General features: G+C 37.5%; 1 protein-coding gene across 1 annotated transcript; it reads left to right on the top strand.

Moving 5' to 3' along the window:
* The first annotated feature begins 9,324 nt into the window (after positions 1–9,324).
* Positions 9,325–14,100, top strand: LOC139850490 (amino acid permease 4-like). The gene is made up of 8 exons (XM_071840060.1): positions 9,325–9,539; positions 9,776–9,911; positions 9,991–10,224; positions 10,302–10,395; positions 10,600–10,814; positions 11,314–11,471; positions 13,126–13,353; positions 13,541–14,100. Exons 1-8 carry the CDS (start codon positions 9,489–9,491, stop codon positions 13,964–13,966), a joined length of 1,542 nt encoding a protein of 513 aa, XP_071696161.1. The 5' UTR covers positions 9,325–9,488; the 3' UTR covers positions 13,967–14,100.
* Positions 14,101–14,820: the final 720 nt, after the last annotated feature.

The following is a 14,820-nucleotide window of genomic DNA, read 5'->3' as shown; positions in this document are numbered from 1 at the left end:
CCAGGCCAAATGCAAACACACCAATTTTATCCTCTAAAACCCTTTGACCCTTCTCCCCTTCTTGAAAAGAACTCGACCTCGAGTTCTCAATGCCCGGTTTAAACACGAACAAATCGCCTTTATTAATCCTCTTGCTTGCATCCATGGAGTTATTCAAATAAAAATATGATATTTTCTTGTCTCCATCATCTTTTGAAACTGCTACAACCTCACCTTTATCAAGAATACCTTCAGAAGCCGCGACTACTTTAGATAGTGGTAAATTCTCCTCTTTTAAACCAGAACCTAACAAGTCAGAATCTTGTGTTGCAGATTCTTTACTTTCTTCAACACTAACAACAGCTATATCATTCTGCATCCCTTCTAAAACAATTTCTTTTTCAGGATTCAAGGACACATTTTCTTCTTCAACCTGACTCTCCTCAGCTATTTTATCACGCTTCTCTATATGATCTGATTCTGATTTTTTCAACTTTGCTATTAAACTTTTCATCGAATCAAAAAATTCATCTGTATCGAGATTCTCCTTAACAGGTTGACTCTGCTGGTAGAGTTGTGGCTGATAGTATGGATCATAGTAGGGCAGTGGTGGATAGTAGAGTTGATGGTAGGATTGTGGTTCATAGTAAATGGGGCTTTGGTGGTATTGAGATAATCCATATTGGTAGTATTGATGTGATTCGTTCCAAGGTCGTACATCATAAGTAGATCTTCGGGTTTCTTCTTCAAGCCATCGTTGTTTTGCACGCTCGTTGGATTTGTTAACTATATCTAGCGTGTTCTTGAGTTCTTTGAGAGCGATAGCGAGATCGCGACTTTGATTACCCTTACCGCCGGCCATTGAAACAAGAAAAGAAAAAAAATTGTTTTTTTTTTTTTGCGATGAACAGTAATTGCTACGGATGAACAGTAACTTCTGACGATGAACGGTACCTTCTGACGCGTTTCTGACGGTGAACAGTAGCGATGAACAGTACCTTTTTTTAGATAGGATATCAAAATCCAAACGTGGGAGAGACCCAACTAATCGGAATTAAGATATGAGATAAACTATCAAGATCCAAACGTGGGAGAGACCCAACTAATCGGAATGATGATAGGGTGGATCGAATGCTCTGAATACCAATTGATGAGGATCAAAGGATCCGTTGAAAGACAAACGCTCTTCGCAACAAACAATTAAAACAACAACGTGCTTAATTGATATAATATTCACGCAAACAATACGTAAATATGAAAAAGGAGTTATTAAAACTCAAAACAATTTTATTAATTCAAAGTGCTCCATCGGTACGTGTATATGGGGAGTATATATAGATAATACGGAGTAATGATAAGCATTGATCACCGACCTAGACTCTAGACCAACATAGACTCTTAATAATCCTAAACTATCTCTAAATAATTCAACTAATAGATAAACTTTAATACTCCGTAATATGTTGCCTAAATTAATAGAACTTTAACAAAAGATTAACTCTAATAATTAACTTTAACTTTGCCTCCAAGTTATCTTTCGAGTCTTGTTAGTTAGTTCCACATCAATTATCAAATCTATCCATGGCAATATTTTTGAAAAAACCTATGTTAATGGATCATCTGTTAGCCCATATTTATTAGCCCATGTATTTATGTGTTGGACTTAGCCCTTTAGCAATTGTTTAGGGTATGAGTCTATATAAGGATGATGTTTATGTACGTTATAGGCATCAGAATATAACACTTGCGCTTTATAGTTTAACATGGTATCAGAGGGTTAACCTAAAAATACCCTATCTATTTCTTTTCCACAAAGCCGTCGTCGTCCCAGAAAGAATCAAAAGTTCCACTGTCCGTTTGCTTATGTTCGACAGGTAATCAAAAAAAAAAAAAAAAAGTCCACCGTTTCATGATAGCAATTAACTTCTTCACATATTATTATTATTTTCTTCTTCTTCGGTCAATTTTCTACAGCCATCATATCCTATCAATTTGCATACTCTTTATTCTATAAAATCCAAGCACCGTCCCATTATTTGATTTACATCAAAAGAAAAAAAAGGAAAAAAAACAAAATATACATATACATCTACCACGTTTCATTTCTTGCTACAAAATTCTCATTGACTTTGAGAATCTTTCTGACCGCCGTTTCATTCTTTAAATTTGATAATCATGCCTTATGCACAAAACATGTTAAGTGGCAACTCGCAAGCCGACTTGATAAAAATCATTCAAGCCCAACAGGATATCTTGGCAAGCCATGGTTTATCAATTCAACCTCAGGCTCAATTGTTTAATCAAGCCCAATTGTTTACTGGTGCCCAACAGCAGGCTCAGGCTCAATGCTTTTACACAGCCCAACCCGCTTCTTTTGGGTCCTTTTCGGTCGATCCACAAACACAGACTCACAAGACTCTTCAGGATGGATGGCACATGGACACAGGTGCATCTTCACATCTTACCTCATGTATTAATAATCTTAGTACTGTTTTTAATAATTGCAAATATTCATCAGTAGCCGTTGGTAACGGGAACACCATTCCCGTCACTAACACCGGCCATAGCTTGTTACCCAATGTCCACCGACCGTTACATTTAAATAATGTTCTTGTAACCCCTAACATCGTTAAAAACCTCATATATGTTCGACAATTTACCCGTGATAATCTAGTTTCTGTTGAATTTGATCCTTTTGGTTTTTCTGTGAATGATTATCTGACGCGTCGTCTGCTTCTCCGATGTGATAGCACCGGGGATCTATACCCACTTACATCACCCACCTCTCACTCTTCTCAGCAGGCTCTTCTCACTAGTCCGGTTACATGGCATCAACGTCTCGGACATCCCGGACATGATGTTTTTCAAAGACTCATTTCTAATAAAGATATTGTTTGTAATAAATCGTCGTCCCCCGTTCTTTGTCATGCCTGTCAGCTTGGAAAACACGTGCGACTCCCTTTTTCTGTCTTTAGATCTAATGTTAATGCTACTTTTGATATTATCCATTCGGACTTATGGACATCTCCTATTTCTAGTCTTAGTGGTTTAAAATATTACATTATATTTCTTGATCATTTTTCGCATTATGTATGGGTTTTTCCATTACGCAATAAATCTGACGCACTTAAAACATTCATACACTTTCGTGCCTTTGTACGTACTCAATTTAACAAAGAAATCAAATCTTTTCAATGCGACAATGGTGGCGAATTCGATAACACCGCTTTCCATCAACTTCTCCAATCTAACGGCATACAATTTCGCTTCTCATGTCCTCACACTTCCCAGCAAAACGGGAAGTCCGAACGCATGCTACGCACCATCAATAACCTAATTCGCACACTACTCTTTCAAGCTCATCTTCCTCCTACTTACTGGGTTGAAGCCCTTAACATGACAGCCTATCTTCTAAATATTCTTCATTCTTCTGCTATTAACAATGACATTCCACACTCACGCCTATACCACCAAAAACCCAACTACGCCGCACACCGTGTCTTCGGATGCCTCTGCTACCCTCACCTAACTACTCCTCACAAACTTTCACCACGTTCCACTCCGTGCATCTTCCTTGGATACCCCTCTAACCACCGGGGTTACCGATGTCTTGACCTTGCTACTAACAAAATCATCTTATCCCGACACGTCACTTTTGACGAGACCTCTTTCCCATTCGGCTCCATGACACCCACTCAGCCACCATCCTATGACTTTCTGGATCCTCCACCAAATCTGTTTTCCAGGTCATTTCACCTCTCCTCCACTCCCTCTACCCCGTCCCCTGAGACACAGCCTCCTCCCACTGAGGCTACCGTCACTGCACCTACACACATTCCCACCCCAGATACACAACCTTCTCTTGTTGAGGTTACAGTACCTCCTCAAAATCCTACCCCGGTGACACAGCCTCCTCCTACTGAGGCTACATCTTCCACCACCTCCACTCACTCTATGATCACCCGTACTCGCCTTGGAACCACCAAACCTGTGCAACGCCTCAACCTTCACACCACTGTCATTTCTCCTATTCCTCGTACTTACTCTGAGGCCCTTCGCGACTCTAATTGGAAACAAGCTATGACTGATGAATATAACGCTTTAATTAACAATAGTATTTGGACACTTGTGCCTCGCCCATTGAACACGAACATAGTTCGCTCCATGTGGCTATTTAAGCACAAGTATAATGCAGAAGGTAATTTGAGCAGGTATAAGGATCGACTCGTCGCTAACGGTCGGAGCCAACATGTTGGTATTGATTGTGATGAGACCTTCAGCCCGGTTGTCAAACCGGCATCTATACGCACTGTACTCAGTTTGGCGGTATCTCGACACTGGCCAGTTCATCAGCTAGATGTCAAGAATGCCTTTCTCCATGGGCAGCTTTCGGAGACTGTCTATATGCACCAGCCACCAGGGTTTCGGGATCCTCGATACCCGGATCACGTCTGCCTCTTGCAGAAATCTTTATATGGACTTAAACAGGCCCCCCGTGCATGGTTTCAGCGATTTGCAGGTTATGCTCAGCGGATTGGTTTCCACCATAGTCGATGTGACACTTCTCTGTTTATTTATCGTCAGGGTTCGGATACAGCTTACCTGCTCTTATATGTTGATGATATTGTGTTGACTGCTTCTTCTACAGGTTTTCTCCAACGAATTATTGCTTCCTTACACAAGGAATTTGCTATGACTGATTTGGGCCCGCTGAACTACCTCCTCGGCATTCATGCTACTCGTACTGCGTCTGGGATGTTCCTCTCCCAGAAACAGTATGCCTCCGAGATCATTGAGCGGGCTGGTATGCCCTCATGTCATCCATGCCGGACCCCGGTCGAATCGGGTGCCAAACTTACTAGTCATGGTCCCCCTGTTAAGGACCCGACTCTCTACCGCAGCCTTGCAGGAGCACTCCAGTATCTTACATTTACTCGGCCAGACATCTCTTATGCTGTTCAGCGGATCTATCTCTTCTTGCATGACCCTCGAGAGCAACATATGCACGCTCTCAAGCGGATCATTCGTTACATTCAGGGTACCACTGACCTTGGCCTACAGCTATATGTTTCTTCTCCTACCACACTGGTTGCTTATTCTGACGCTGACTGGGCAGGCTGTCCCACCACCAGACGATCTACCTCAGGCTATTGTGTTTTTCTCGGCAACAACCTTCTGTCATGGTCTTCTAAACAGCAACTCACGCCCTCTCGTTCCAGTGCAGAGGCGGAATATCGCGGAGTTGCCAATGCCGTTGCTGAGACCTGCTGGATCCGTAATCTTTTGCGCGAGCTTCATTGTCCACTTACTTCAGCTACCTTGGTTTACTGTGATAATGTCAGCTCTGTTTATCTCTCTACTAATCCGGTTCAACATCAGCGAACCAAGCACATTGAGATTGATATTCACTTTGTTCGCGATCTAGTTGCTCAGGGACAGGTGCGGGTCTTACATGCTTCCTCCAGATATCAGTTTGCTGACATCTTCACCAAGGGTCTTCCGTTTGCACTTTTTGACGAGTTCAGATCCAGTTTGAGCGTCCGGAGTACTCCCGCTCGAACTGCGGGGGATGTTAGCCCATATTTATTAGCCCATGTATTTATGTGTTGGGCTTAGCCCTTTAGCAATTGTTTAGGGTATGAGTATATATAAGGATGATGTTTATGTACGTTATAGGCATCAGAATATAACACTTGCGCTTTATAGTTTAACATCATCAACTTGGGCTCATATAGTTAATAATTGTTCAACTACTGTTTCGAATGGTTTACTCCCTATTAACACTTTCCATTTAAAGGTTGGCTCAGGTAACACAATTCGGTTTTGGTTAAACCCATGGTGCGGTGACACTCCTTTGTTTTCACGTTACAACCGGCTATTTCACTTAGACGCGAATAAGGAGGATACGATTGCGGACAAATGGTGCAATGGAGAATGGAAATGGGTTTGGTCTCGGGAAAATATAGGAAGTCGTAATATTGAAATGCTTAACTCTCTTCTGCTTGATGTTGATGGTCTGGTTCTGTCCAGTAGTAACGATCGCTGGGAGTTCACTTTAAACTCAAGTGGTATTTTTACTGTTAAAGATGCTAGAATTCGGTTGGACCAAGCTATTCTTCCTTCAACGTCGATAGTTACGAGTTGGTTCAAGTTCATACCAAGGAAATTTAACATTTTTTTATGGAGGCTAACGCTTGACTCGCTCCCTGTGCGTTGGAACATTTCTGCGAAAGGTATAGATATAAACTCCATTGTATGCCAGGTTTGTAATAATGGAGTTGAGTCTCGAGATCACCTATTTTTCGAATGCAGTTTTGCTCAAGAATTATGGCTTAAAATGAGAGTGTGGTTTAATTGTAATATGCCTATTTTTGCATCATGGGATTCATTTATGTTTTGGATCGAATGGGTGAGTTTACCACATATTAGCAAGAATCGCATTACCGCTTCACTTATTTTCAAGAGTTTTCAAATTCTGATTCCTCCATATCATGTATCCGGTAACCCATTCTATGGTTTGCCAGATTTTCGAATGTGTGTTAGGAGTCGAAAGTGCCTTTTTTCCTTGAAACATGTTTTCCAAACACGAGTATTGATTATTTCCCATATTGCACCACCGAAAATCCTAGCCTAAAGATCACTTACTTTTGGGGATCATATGTTCTATCATCTCCACACGAACCAGTAATCTTTTTAATCTTGTACACCATACAAAAACTCCTATTTTTTTCTGGTGGCAGATTGTTCCGCATGTTTTCAATCAGCAGAAACGACTGTTGGAGTAATTTTTCATTCAGGATACCGATGAAAATATGCGATGTGTAGATACCGCTGTAATGCGACGTCCATTTCCAAGAGTCCATTTCATTATTTTCTTAGGAGAAAGAAGTCAAACCCGCCTGCAATTGTTCTAGTTCATCGAGTGTTCGGCCTGCTGGATCACGATATCATTTCCAGTTGGTGGACCATGATGTCTCGTCTTTTCACAGCTTGTTCAAGACCAATAGATCTTTGTTTGATTCTAATCTGAATAGTCTTCCCAACTACTCACACAAGGGTATTGAACCGAGCCAAACATTTTTCCAAAACAACGCGTCTGTGTCATTGCTAATTGTCTTGACGAAGGTGTTAGACGATAATAAGGCCTGAGTCCATATGTGGGCTTAGGGTCTATTAGAGTTTATTAGGCTATTAGGGTTTTATGTAATCGTTATAAATAATTGATCAATAACACAATAATCTTCACGGGTTCTACTCTTTAACATGGTATTAGAGCAATATGATTCTGATTGAATCATCTCTTATATCCTCTCTGTCGGTAGGCTAAACTCCAATGATCCAAAGGCATAATTGATTTTTTTATTTTTTTCACATAAAAGTCTAGTTTGATAGCACACACAGTCGTTCAATTTTTATTTTCTTTCGTTAGCTTATCTATTAGCCAATGTCGGTAGGCACATCCTCTAATCACATCTCTTTCCATTTATTCCTCAAACCAATGAATAAAATTTCCCGTTTCTTTTTCTTCTTATTTCTTACGGAGTATTCTTATTAGCAAGATGCCAAAAACAATATTTTGTTTTTCTCTCTTCGATTTGTGTACAAACACTCAAACAGCAAGTCACCAACAATTAAAAATTAATAATAATACTACTACTGCCACTTTTATTATTTATGGTTTCGTTCTTCTTCTTGCTTCTCTAAAATAAATGAATTAATAAAACAATCGGCGTGGAGATGAGCCGCCTAACTTGACTAGGTTCCAAACCCCAAAAATAGAGGAATATAAAAAAATAAAACTCTCTTTTGCGGCGTTGAAGATGACTATTATCGTCGACAAAAGTTCTATGCCCAAGTCCTGCTCAATCTTTAGGCAAAGCAAGCCACGGCGTAAAAAGAAAAGAAAAAAAACACTACGGAAAAGGAATACGCAGTCAAGCAATATGCAACCACATCCGCGAATATATGTCTATTTAGCGCATCAAACAAGAGAAAAAAAGTTACTTTTATTTGATTATTTTGTATTTAGCGTTTTCTTCCAGTCCGACCTTTCGCGATTTCGCCGCTTGGACTGCGGGGGAGTGTTAGACATATTAGTTTGGCCCAAGTCCAATATGTGGGCTTGGTCCATTAGGGTTAAGTAGAGGATTAGAGTTACCTTGTAATCTATAAATACCGAGTTATATTAAAGTTATCATTACGGAGAATTCATTATCCAACATGTTAGATAATGGTTTAGTATTAGGCCCGATCCATTTGTGAGTTTAGGGTTTTGTTAGGGTTATTGTAATAACTATAAATAGTAGATGAATAAACATATAGCTTCACGGGGTTTCTATTATGCAACAAGGTATCAGAGCTTTCGCTGAATACGATTATCATTGCGCGAAAAGTTCAACTATCATTGCTGGAAAACGGCATGGATTCGCTGAACATTCTGCCATATCAGTGGCCTACTCGATCTGCAAATAACACGCTTAGTTCCCAACCCCTCGTCCCGCCCATAAATGCTCCTGATGATAATAACCCAGAAAACATTATTTTCCATACTGAAACGCCACCACCACTTGCCCAAGAGGGCTAAATTTTTTTCTTTAAGGGACCCGATGTTAAAACCTCTCTTCCCATAATCCGAAAGGATTGATTCCTAATTAACTCACGACATTCTTTTGTTATCCCTCGACCAACCCCCAAAAAAATTACGACGCATACCTTCAAGCAAGTTCATGACTTCTGATGGAGTACGGAATAGGGAGAAAGCATACAACGAAAGACTACTAAGTACCGATTATATGAGAGTGATTCGTCAACCAAATGACATCGCTTTTGATTTTCAATCCGATAACCTTCCGCGAATTTTTTCAATGAACAGTTCCCGATCCTTAACCTTGTTCATTTTTTGGCCATTCGGAAGCCCAAGATAAGCTATAGGTAAATTACCCGCCTTATAACCAATCGTCAAAGCTAGCTCTTCGAGTGCCTCATTCGACACCCTCTCCCATATAAACAACTTTTGGTGAGATTGACTTTCAGACCCGAAATCTTTTGAAAACATAGTAATATTTTCATGAGATTAAGAGCGTTTCCCCTGTTCCATTTCTCAAAAAGAATGGTATCATCACGTATTGTGGATGAGACACAATCAATGCTTCGCCTTTGTACAAACCTTTATTGATGGCACTTTCTATTAACAAATTGAGACCTTCTAAAAAGGTATTTTTCTCAATGAGACTGATCATCGATCTCATATTTATTTAATTAAAAAAGTAACATTAGCATGTATAAAAAATCTAAACACTATCTACCACTACACCTGCCAACTTGCTAGGTTCCAGTCCCTGTTTATAATCCCTTCAATCATTAAACATATCCATCAATATATGTTTCAATTACATTCCATTCCATTCCATTCTCCTATAAAATATCACCCAATTTCCTCATAATCTTCCATTAATATTTCCCTCCTTTTTCAATTAATTCCAAATTATTAATTACTCGACATCTTCACCATGTTGCCTAGAAGTAGAACTATGCCCTCTAGAATCCATCATGGAGTTGTAGTAAGTTCATCATCATCATCATCATCATCATTATTATTATTATTATTATTATTATTATTATTATTATTATTATTATTATTATTATTATTATTATTATTATTATTAAAAACATGATACATGACTAGTAAATTATTTTGTATTGTGACTCACTTAAAACAACATGAATTATATATGTTTTCTATCTCTTTGTAAAAAAAATTCATGTTATGTTCTTATGTATTTGTTAATTTTGTTAGGTTGAAGAAAGGCAAGACATTATGAACTATTCACAAGTCGAAGCTCGAACTAACGTTGATACCGAAACTCAAGCAATGAGCATCGAAACTAGCTATTCAAAGAGCTTCGACGATGATGGCCGTTTGAAGCGTACTGGTACATAATATAATATATGGTTAGTGAAAGTTCATTAGGCATATCAATCCTAGATTTTAAATTTTGGAATATTAAACAGGTACCTTATGGACGGCATCATCACATATAGTCACTGCGGTGATAGGTTCAGGAGTCCTATCACTGGCATGGGCTATTGGGCAACTCGGTTGGGTTGCTGGACCGATTATCATGATCCTGTTCGCTTTTGTTATTCTCTACACTTCAAATTTGTTATCACAATGTTATAGGTCCGGTGACCCTGTCACCGGACCTAGAAACTATACCTACATGGATACTGTCAAGGCTCATCTAGGTACCTACATACGCCCTTCAATGTTACACTAACATGATTTTAATCATGTTTCTTTTATTGGTGTGTTTCATTTGTAGGGGGACGTAAGGTGAAAATATGCGGAATGATACAATATGCCAATTTATTCGGTGTCGCAATTGGTTACACAATTGCAGCTTCGGTTAGCATGATGTAAGTCATATTTAAAATGGAGGAGGGTTTTTCTCTTTAGGCCAGATGTATGCGGTCTAACCAGGTTATCCTGTGATCGTAACCAATCCTTTACCTGGGCACCTCAAAATACGCTTCTAATGAAGTTTGAATGTCAGGTCTTTTATAATAATTCAGTATTTGTGTAGTATGTATGACTATTGGATGGTATTATGTAATTTTCAGGGCTCTAAAAAGATCAAATTGTTTTCACAAAAGTAAGGGGAAGGATCCATGCCATATGTCAAGCAATGGGTACATGATAACTTTCGGGATCATCGAAATACTTTTTTCTCAAATCCCTGATTTCGACCAGGTGTGGTGGCTCTCGATTGTTGCGGCTGTTATGTCGTTCACTTACTCTTTTGTTGGTCTTGCACTTGGAATTGTAGAAACAACAGGTACATATGTGTAACCGTAGTTCCGTAGAACTACATAAAAGTACAATTATTTGATCATGGTTTATAACTTTTCGTGTACTACATGTCTACATACATACAACTAACACCACGTAATCAGATAAAACGAAATGCAATGATATGACACGAATCAAAGTGAAGTTTTGATAACGTCGTTTTCTTTCGTTTCTTTTATTCACTTCATATTGTCCCCTTAACTACACATGTGTACACAAGCTAGCTATGAATCATATGATATAAAGTGGCTTTATATCTTGATAAAAAGTTTATTAAGAAAAGTAACATATTTGTCACAAGTTCATGATTGATTTCCTAATAATAATGCACAGATCAAGTCCACTTAACTATTTATGCTCTAAAGATATTTATGTTGAATACTAATACTAATACTAATACTAATACTAATTTAATTTTAATTTTAATTTAATATTTAATTAATAGTAATAATTAATAATTAATATGGATTTATTGGTGTTGGTAGAAAATAAGGAAATCAAAGGAAGTTTAACTGGTATAAGTATAGGAGCAGTAACTCATGGTGGAACAGTTACTGCCACACAAAAGTTATGGAGGAGTTTTCAAGCATTAGGAGCTATTGCATTTGCCTACTCTTATTCTGTCATTCTCATTGAAATTCAGGTGCTTAAAACTATATATATATATATATATATATATATATATATATATATATATATATATATATATATATATATATATATATATATATATATATATATATATATATAGTGTTAGGATCAAGAGGGAAGTAACCATTCGGGGGAAAACGGGGGAAGCAAAAACTTTTTTTTTTTTTCGTTTTTTGAAAAAACTTTGTTCACGAACATTATAGATGAGATGAAAATATGAACATTTAGTAGAGACACTTTGTGATAAATGTTTTTATTTTGGCGGAAAAACGCTCGAAGAAGTAATATATAACAATTATCGTGTTTTTCGAGCGTATTTTGAGGTTTTAGCTATTGGGGTTTAGATATTAGGGTTTAGATATTAGGGTTTATAGGGTTTAGATATTAGGGTTTAGAAATTTAGGGTTTAGGGTTTAGATTTAATGTTTAGATTTAGGATTTAGATTGAGTTTTTAACACGAACGGTTTAGAGTTTAGGGTTTAGAGTTTAGGGTTTAGGGTTTGGTGTTTTGGGTTTATGAATAAACCCAAAACACCAAACCCTAAACCCTAAACTCTAAATCGGGCTAAATTTTACTTCACAAAACATGAAAAAAAATCGTTCATGTTCTTCACGAACACTATTATCTTGAATGTTATTTTTGTCGATCGTTTTTCCGCCTAAATAATAACATTCATCACGAAGTGTCTCTTCTAAATGTTCATATTTTCGTGTGATCTTGATGCCGGAAAAAAAATTTCAAAAAAAACGAAGAAAATTTTTTTTTGCTTCCCCCGCTTCCCCCCGATTGGTTATATATATATATATATATATATATATATATATATATATATATATATATATATATATATATAGGGGCAGGATAAATGGGGAAGTAACCAATCGGGGGAAGCGGGGGAAGCAAAAAAAAAAATTTCTTTTTTTTTGGAATTTTTTTTTCCGGCATCAAGATCACACGAAAATATGAACATTTAGAAGAGACACTTCGTGATGAATGTTATTATTTAGGCGGGAAAACGATCGACAAAAATAACATTCAAGATAATAGTGTTCGTGAAGAATATAAACGATTTTTTTTCGTGTTTTGTGAAGTAAAATTTAGCCCGATTTAGGGTTTAGGGTTTGGTGTTTTGGGTTTATTCCATAAACCCAAAACACCAAACCCTAAACCCTAAGCCCTAAACCCTAAACTCTAAACCGTTCGTGTTAAATCCTAAATCTAAACCCTAAACCCTAACCCTAAACCCTAAATTTCTAAACCCTAATATCTAAACCCTATAAACCCTAATATCTAAACCCTAATATCTAAACCCCAATAGCTAAAACCTCAACTTACGCTCGAAAAACACGATAATTGTTATATATTACTTCTTCGAGCGTTTTCCCGCCAAAATAAAAACATTTATCACAAAGTGTGTCTACTAAATGTTCATATTTTCATCTCATCTATAATGTTCGTGAAAATCACCCGGTTACGGGTCTCGTTGCTCGGGGAACTCATCACTCAGAGGTTTTACTCGCTAGTGGGGATCCAATGTGATTATCGCTAGAGACGTTTTTTCTCTGTGAACCAAAAAAAAATAATAATAGTAATTTATGATCGAAATAATGTTATAGATCCGTACTATGTCATTAAATTTTGTAGGATACGGTTAAAACACCTCCGGCTGAGTACAAGACGATGAAAAAGGCTACTTGTTTGAGCATTTTTGTCACGACAACATTCTATATGCTTTGTGGGTGTATGGGTTATGCTGCATTCGGAGATGAGGCCCCAGGGAATCTTCTAACTGGATTCGGGTTTTATGAACCTTATTGGTTACTTGACGTGGCCAATATGGCCATCGTTGTACATCTTGTTGGAGCTTATCAGGTACCAAGTATATATGTGCATTTAAAAAAAACATTGATTGTTTGTTTTCTTGTAACACTGCTCATGTTTTCCAAAAGTAGCATTATTTTGTTGTTTGCTTGTTTGCTTGTTTTCTTGTTATAATAAGTCAAGTCAACTAATCTTAACAACTTCTATTGTTATTAAAATTGACTAACTAAATATATAGGTTTATTGCCAACCATTATTTGCATTTGTTGAAAAATGGAGTGCAAAAAGATGGTCCAAGAGTAATTTCGTGACAGCAGAATACGACTTCCCAATTCCCTTTTACGGCGTTTTTCAAGTTAACTTATTTCGCGTTGTTTGGAGGACTACTTTCGTAATCATTACAACGGTCTTAGCTATGTTGTTGCCTTTCTTCAACGACGTTGTTGGATTACTTGGAGCTATAGGGTTCTGGCCATTGACTGTTTACTTCCCTATTGAAATGTATATGTCTCAAAAGAAAATCAAAAAATGGACAAGTCAATGGGTCGGGTTTCAAATACTTAGTTTTGGATGCCTCTTGGTTTCGGTTGCTGCGGCTGTTGGATCGGTTGCGGGTGTAGTTCTTGATTTGAAAACTTACAAGCCATTCAAGACTAGTTATTAAGTAACACACATCTTTTGTAATAGTATATCTACCACTTATATGTAACACACATGTTTTTGTAATAGTATATCTACCACTAATTCTATATAATGGACTTAAACACTACTCGATCTTTTGGGTGGACGTTTTGAATATGTATCAAGCTTTTGATGAATATTAGTGACTACAATTTTTTATTTTTATTTTTTTGACAAAAAACCGAAAACTATATAACCAATCTTTTTATCCGTAAGAGAAAAAGAAAAACAAGATATAAGATTCAAAATAAGGACGGGCTCGAGAACAAGTAACTAAACCTAACGGCCACACCGTGAAACAGCTAACTAAGTCCGAGCCCAACCTAGGTCCAAAAACAAACACGACATACACATGACTAATACAGAAACAAAAAACGAAAAGGATATCAAACTAACAAAGAACACAAACTACCATCTAACAAACAAATCAAACTCCAACGCCAGAGTTGTTCTTGCCATCACCATTGCCCGCATAAGCCTTGAAGGAGAAAGTCGAATCCTCGTCGTTGGTAAAGCCCGTCGGAGGAGAATCAAAACCGTTCTTTCTAAAAACCTCAAAAAAACTCCCTTTCCTAACGAACATTCCGATTCAGAGCCCACGTAAGACCACTTACACGATCCGCCCACGCTATTAGTGACTATATATTGTAACATGTTACGAAAGTATAAATTCTATCTAAAGTTTTCATACTTAGGTAGACATAAATACCTTACCAATCAACTACTTGGATTTGACAAATTTATTTCGAATAATATCGGGTTAAGTTGCTAAAATACGATTAACCTTGAATTTATGATTTCAAGTCCAATGGTGAAAGAATATATATATATACATTC

The sequence above is a fragment of the Rutidosis leptorrhynchoides genome, chromosome 5, assembly GCF_046630445.1.
Source record: "Rutidosis leptorrhynchoides isolate AG116_Rl617_1_P2 chromosome 5, CSIRO_AGI_Rlap_v1, whole genome shotgun sequence".
NCBI classification, from domain to species: domain Eukaryota; kingdom Viridiplantae; phylum Streptophyta; class Magnoliopsida; order Asterales; family Asteraceae; genus Rutidosis; species Rutidosis leptorrhynchoides.
The sequence above is the reverse complement of the archived record's forward strand: the minus strand, read 5'-3'. Positions and strand labels throughout refer to the sequence as shown.

What these genes read in the sequence shown, in the direction of transcription:
- LOC139850490 (XM_071840060.1), top strand. Translation starts at nt 9,489, where the DNA reads ATGTTGCCTAGAAGTAGAACTATGCCCTCTAGAATCCATCATGGAGTT. An exon ending in GAATCCATCATGGAGTTGTA is followed by an intron (nt 9,540 to 9,775) that starts GTAAGTTCATCA and finishes TAATTTTGTTAG; the next exon opens with GTTGAAGAAAGGCAAGACAT. An exon ending in TGGCCGTTTGAAGCGTACTG is followed by an intron (nt 9,912 to 9,990) that starts GTACATAATATA and finishes AATATTAAACAG; the next exon opens with GTACCTTATGGACGGCATCA.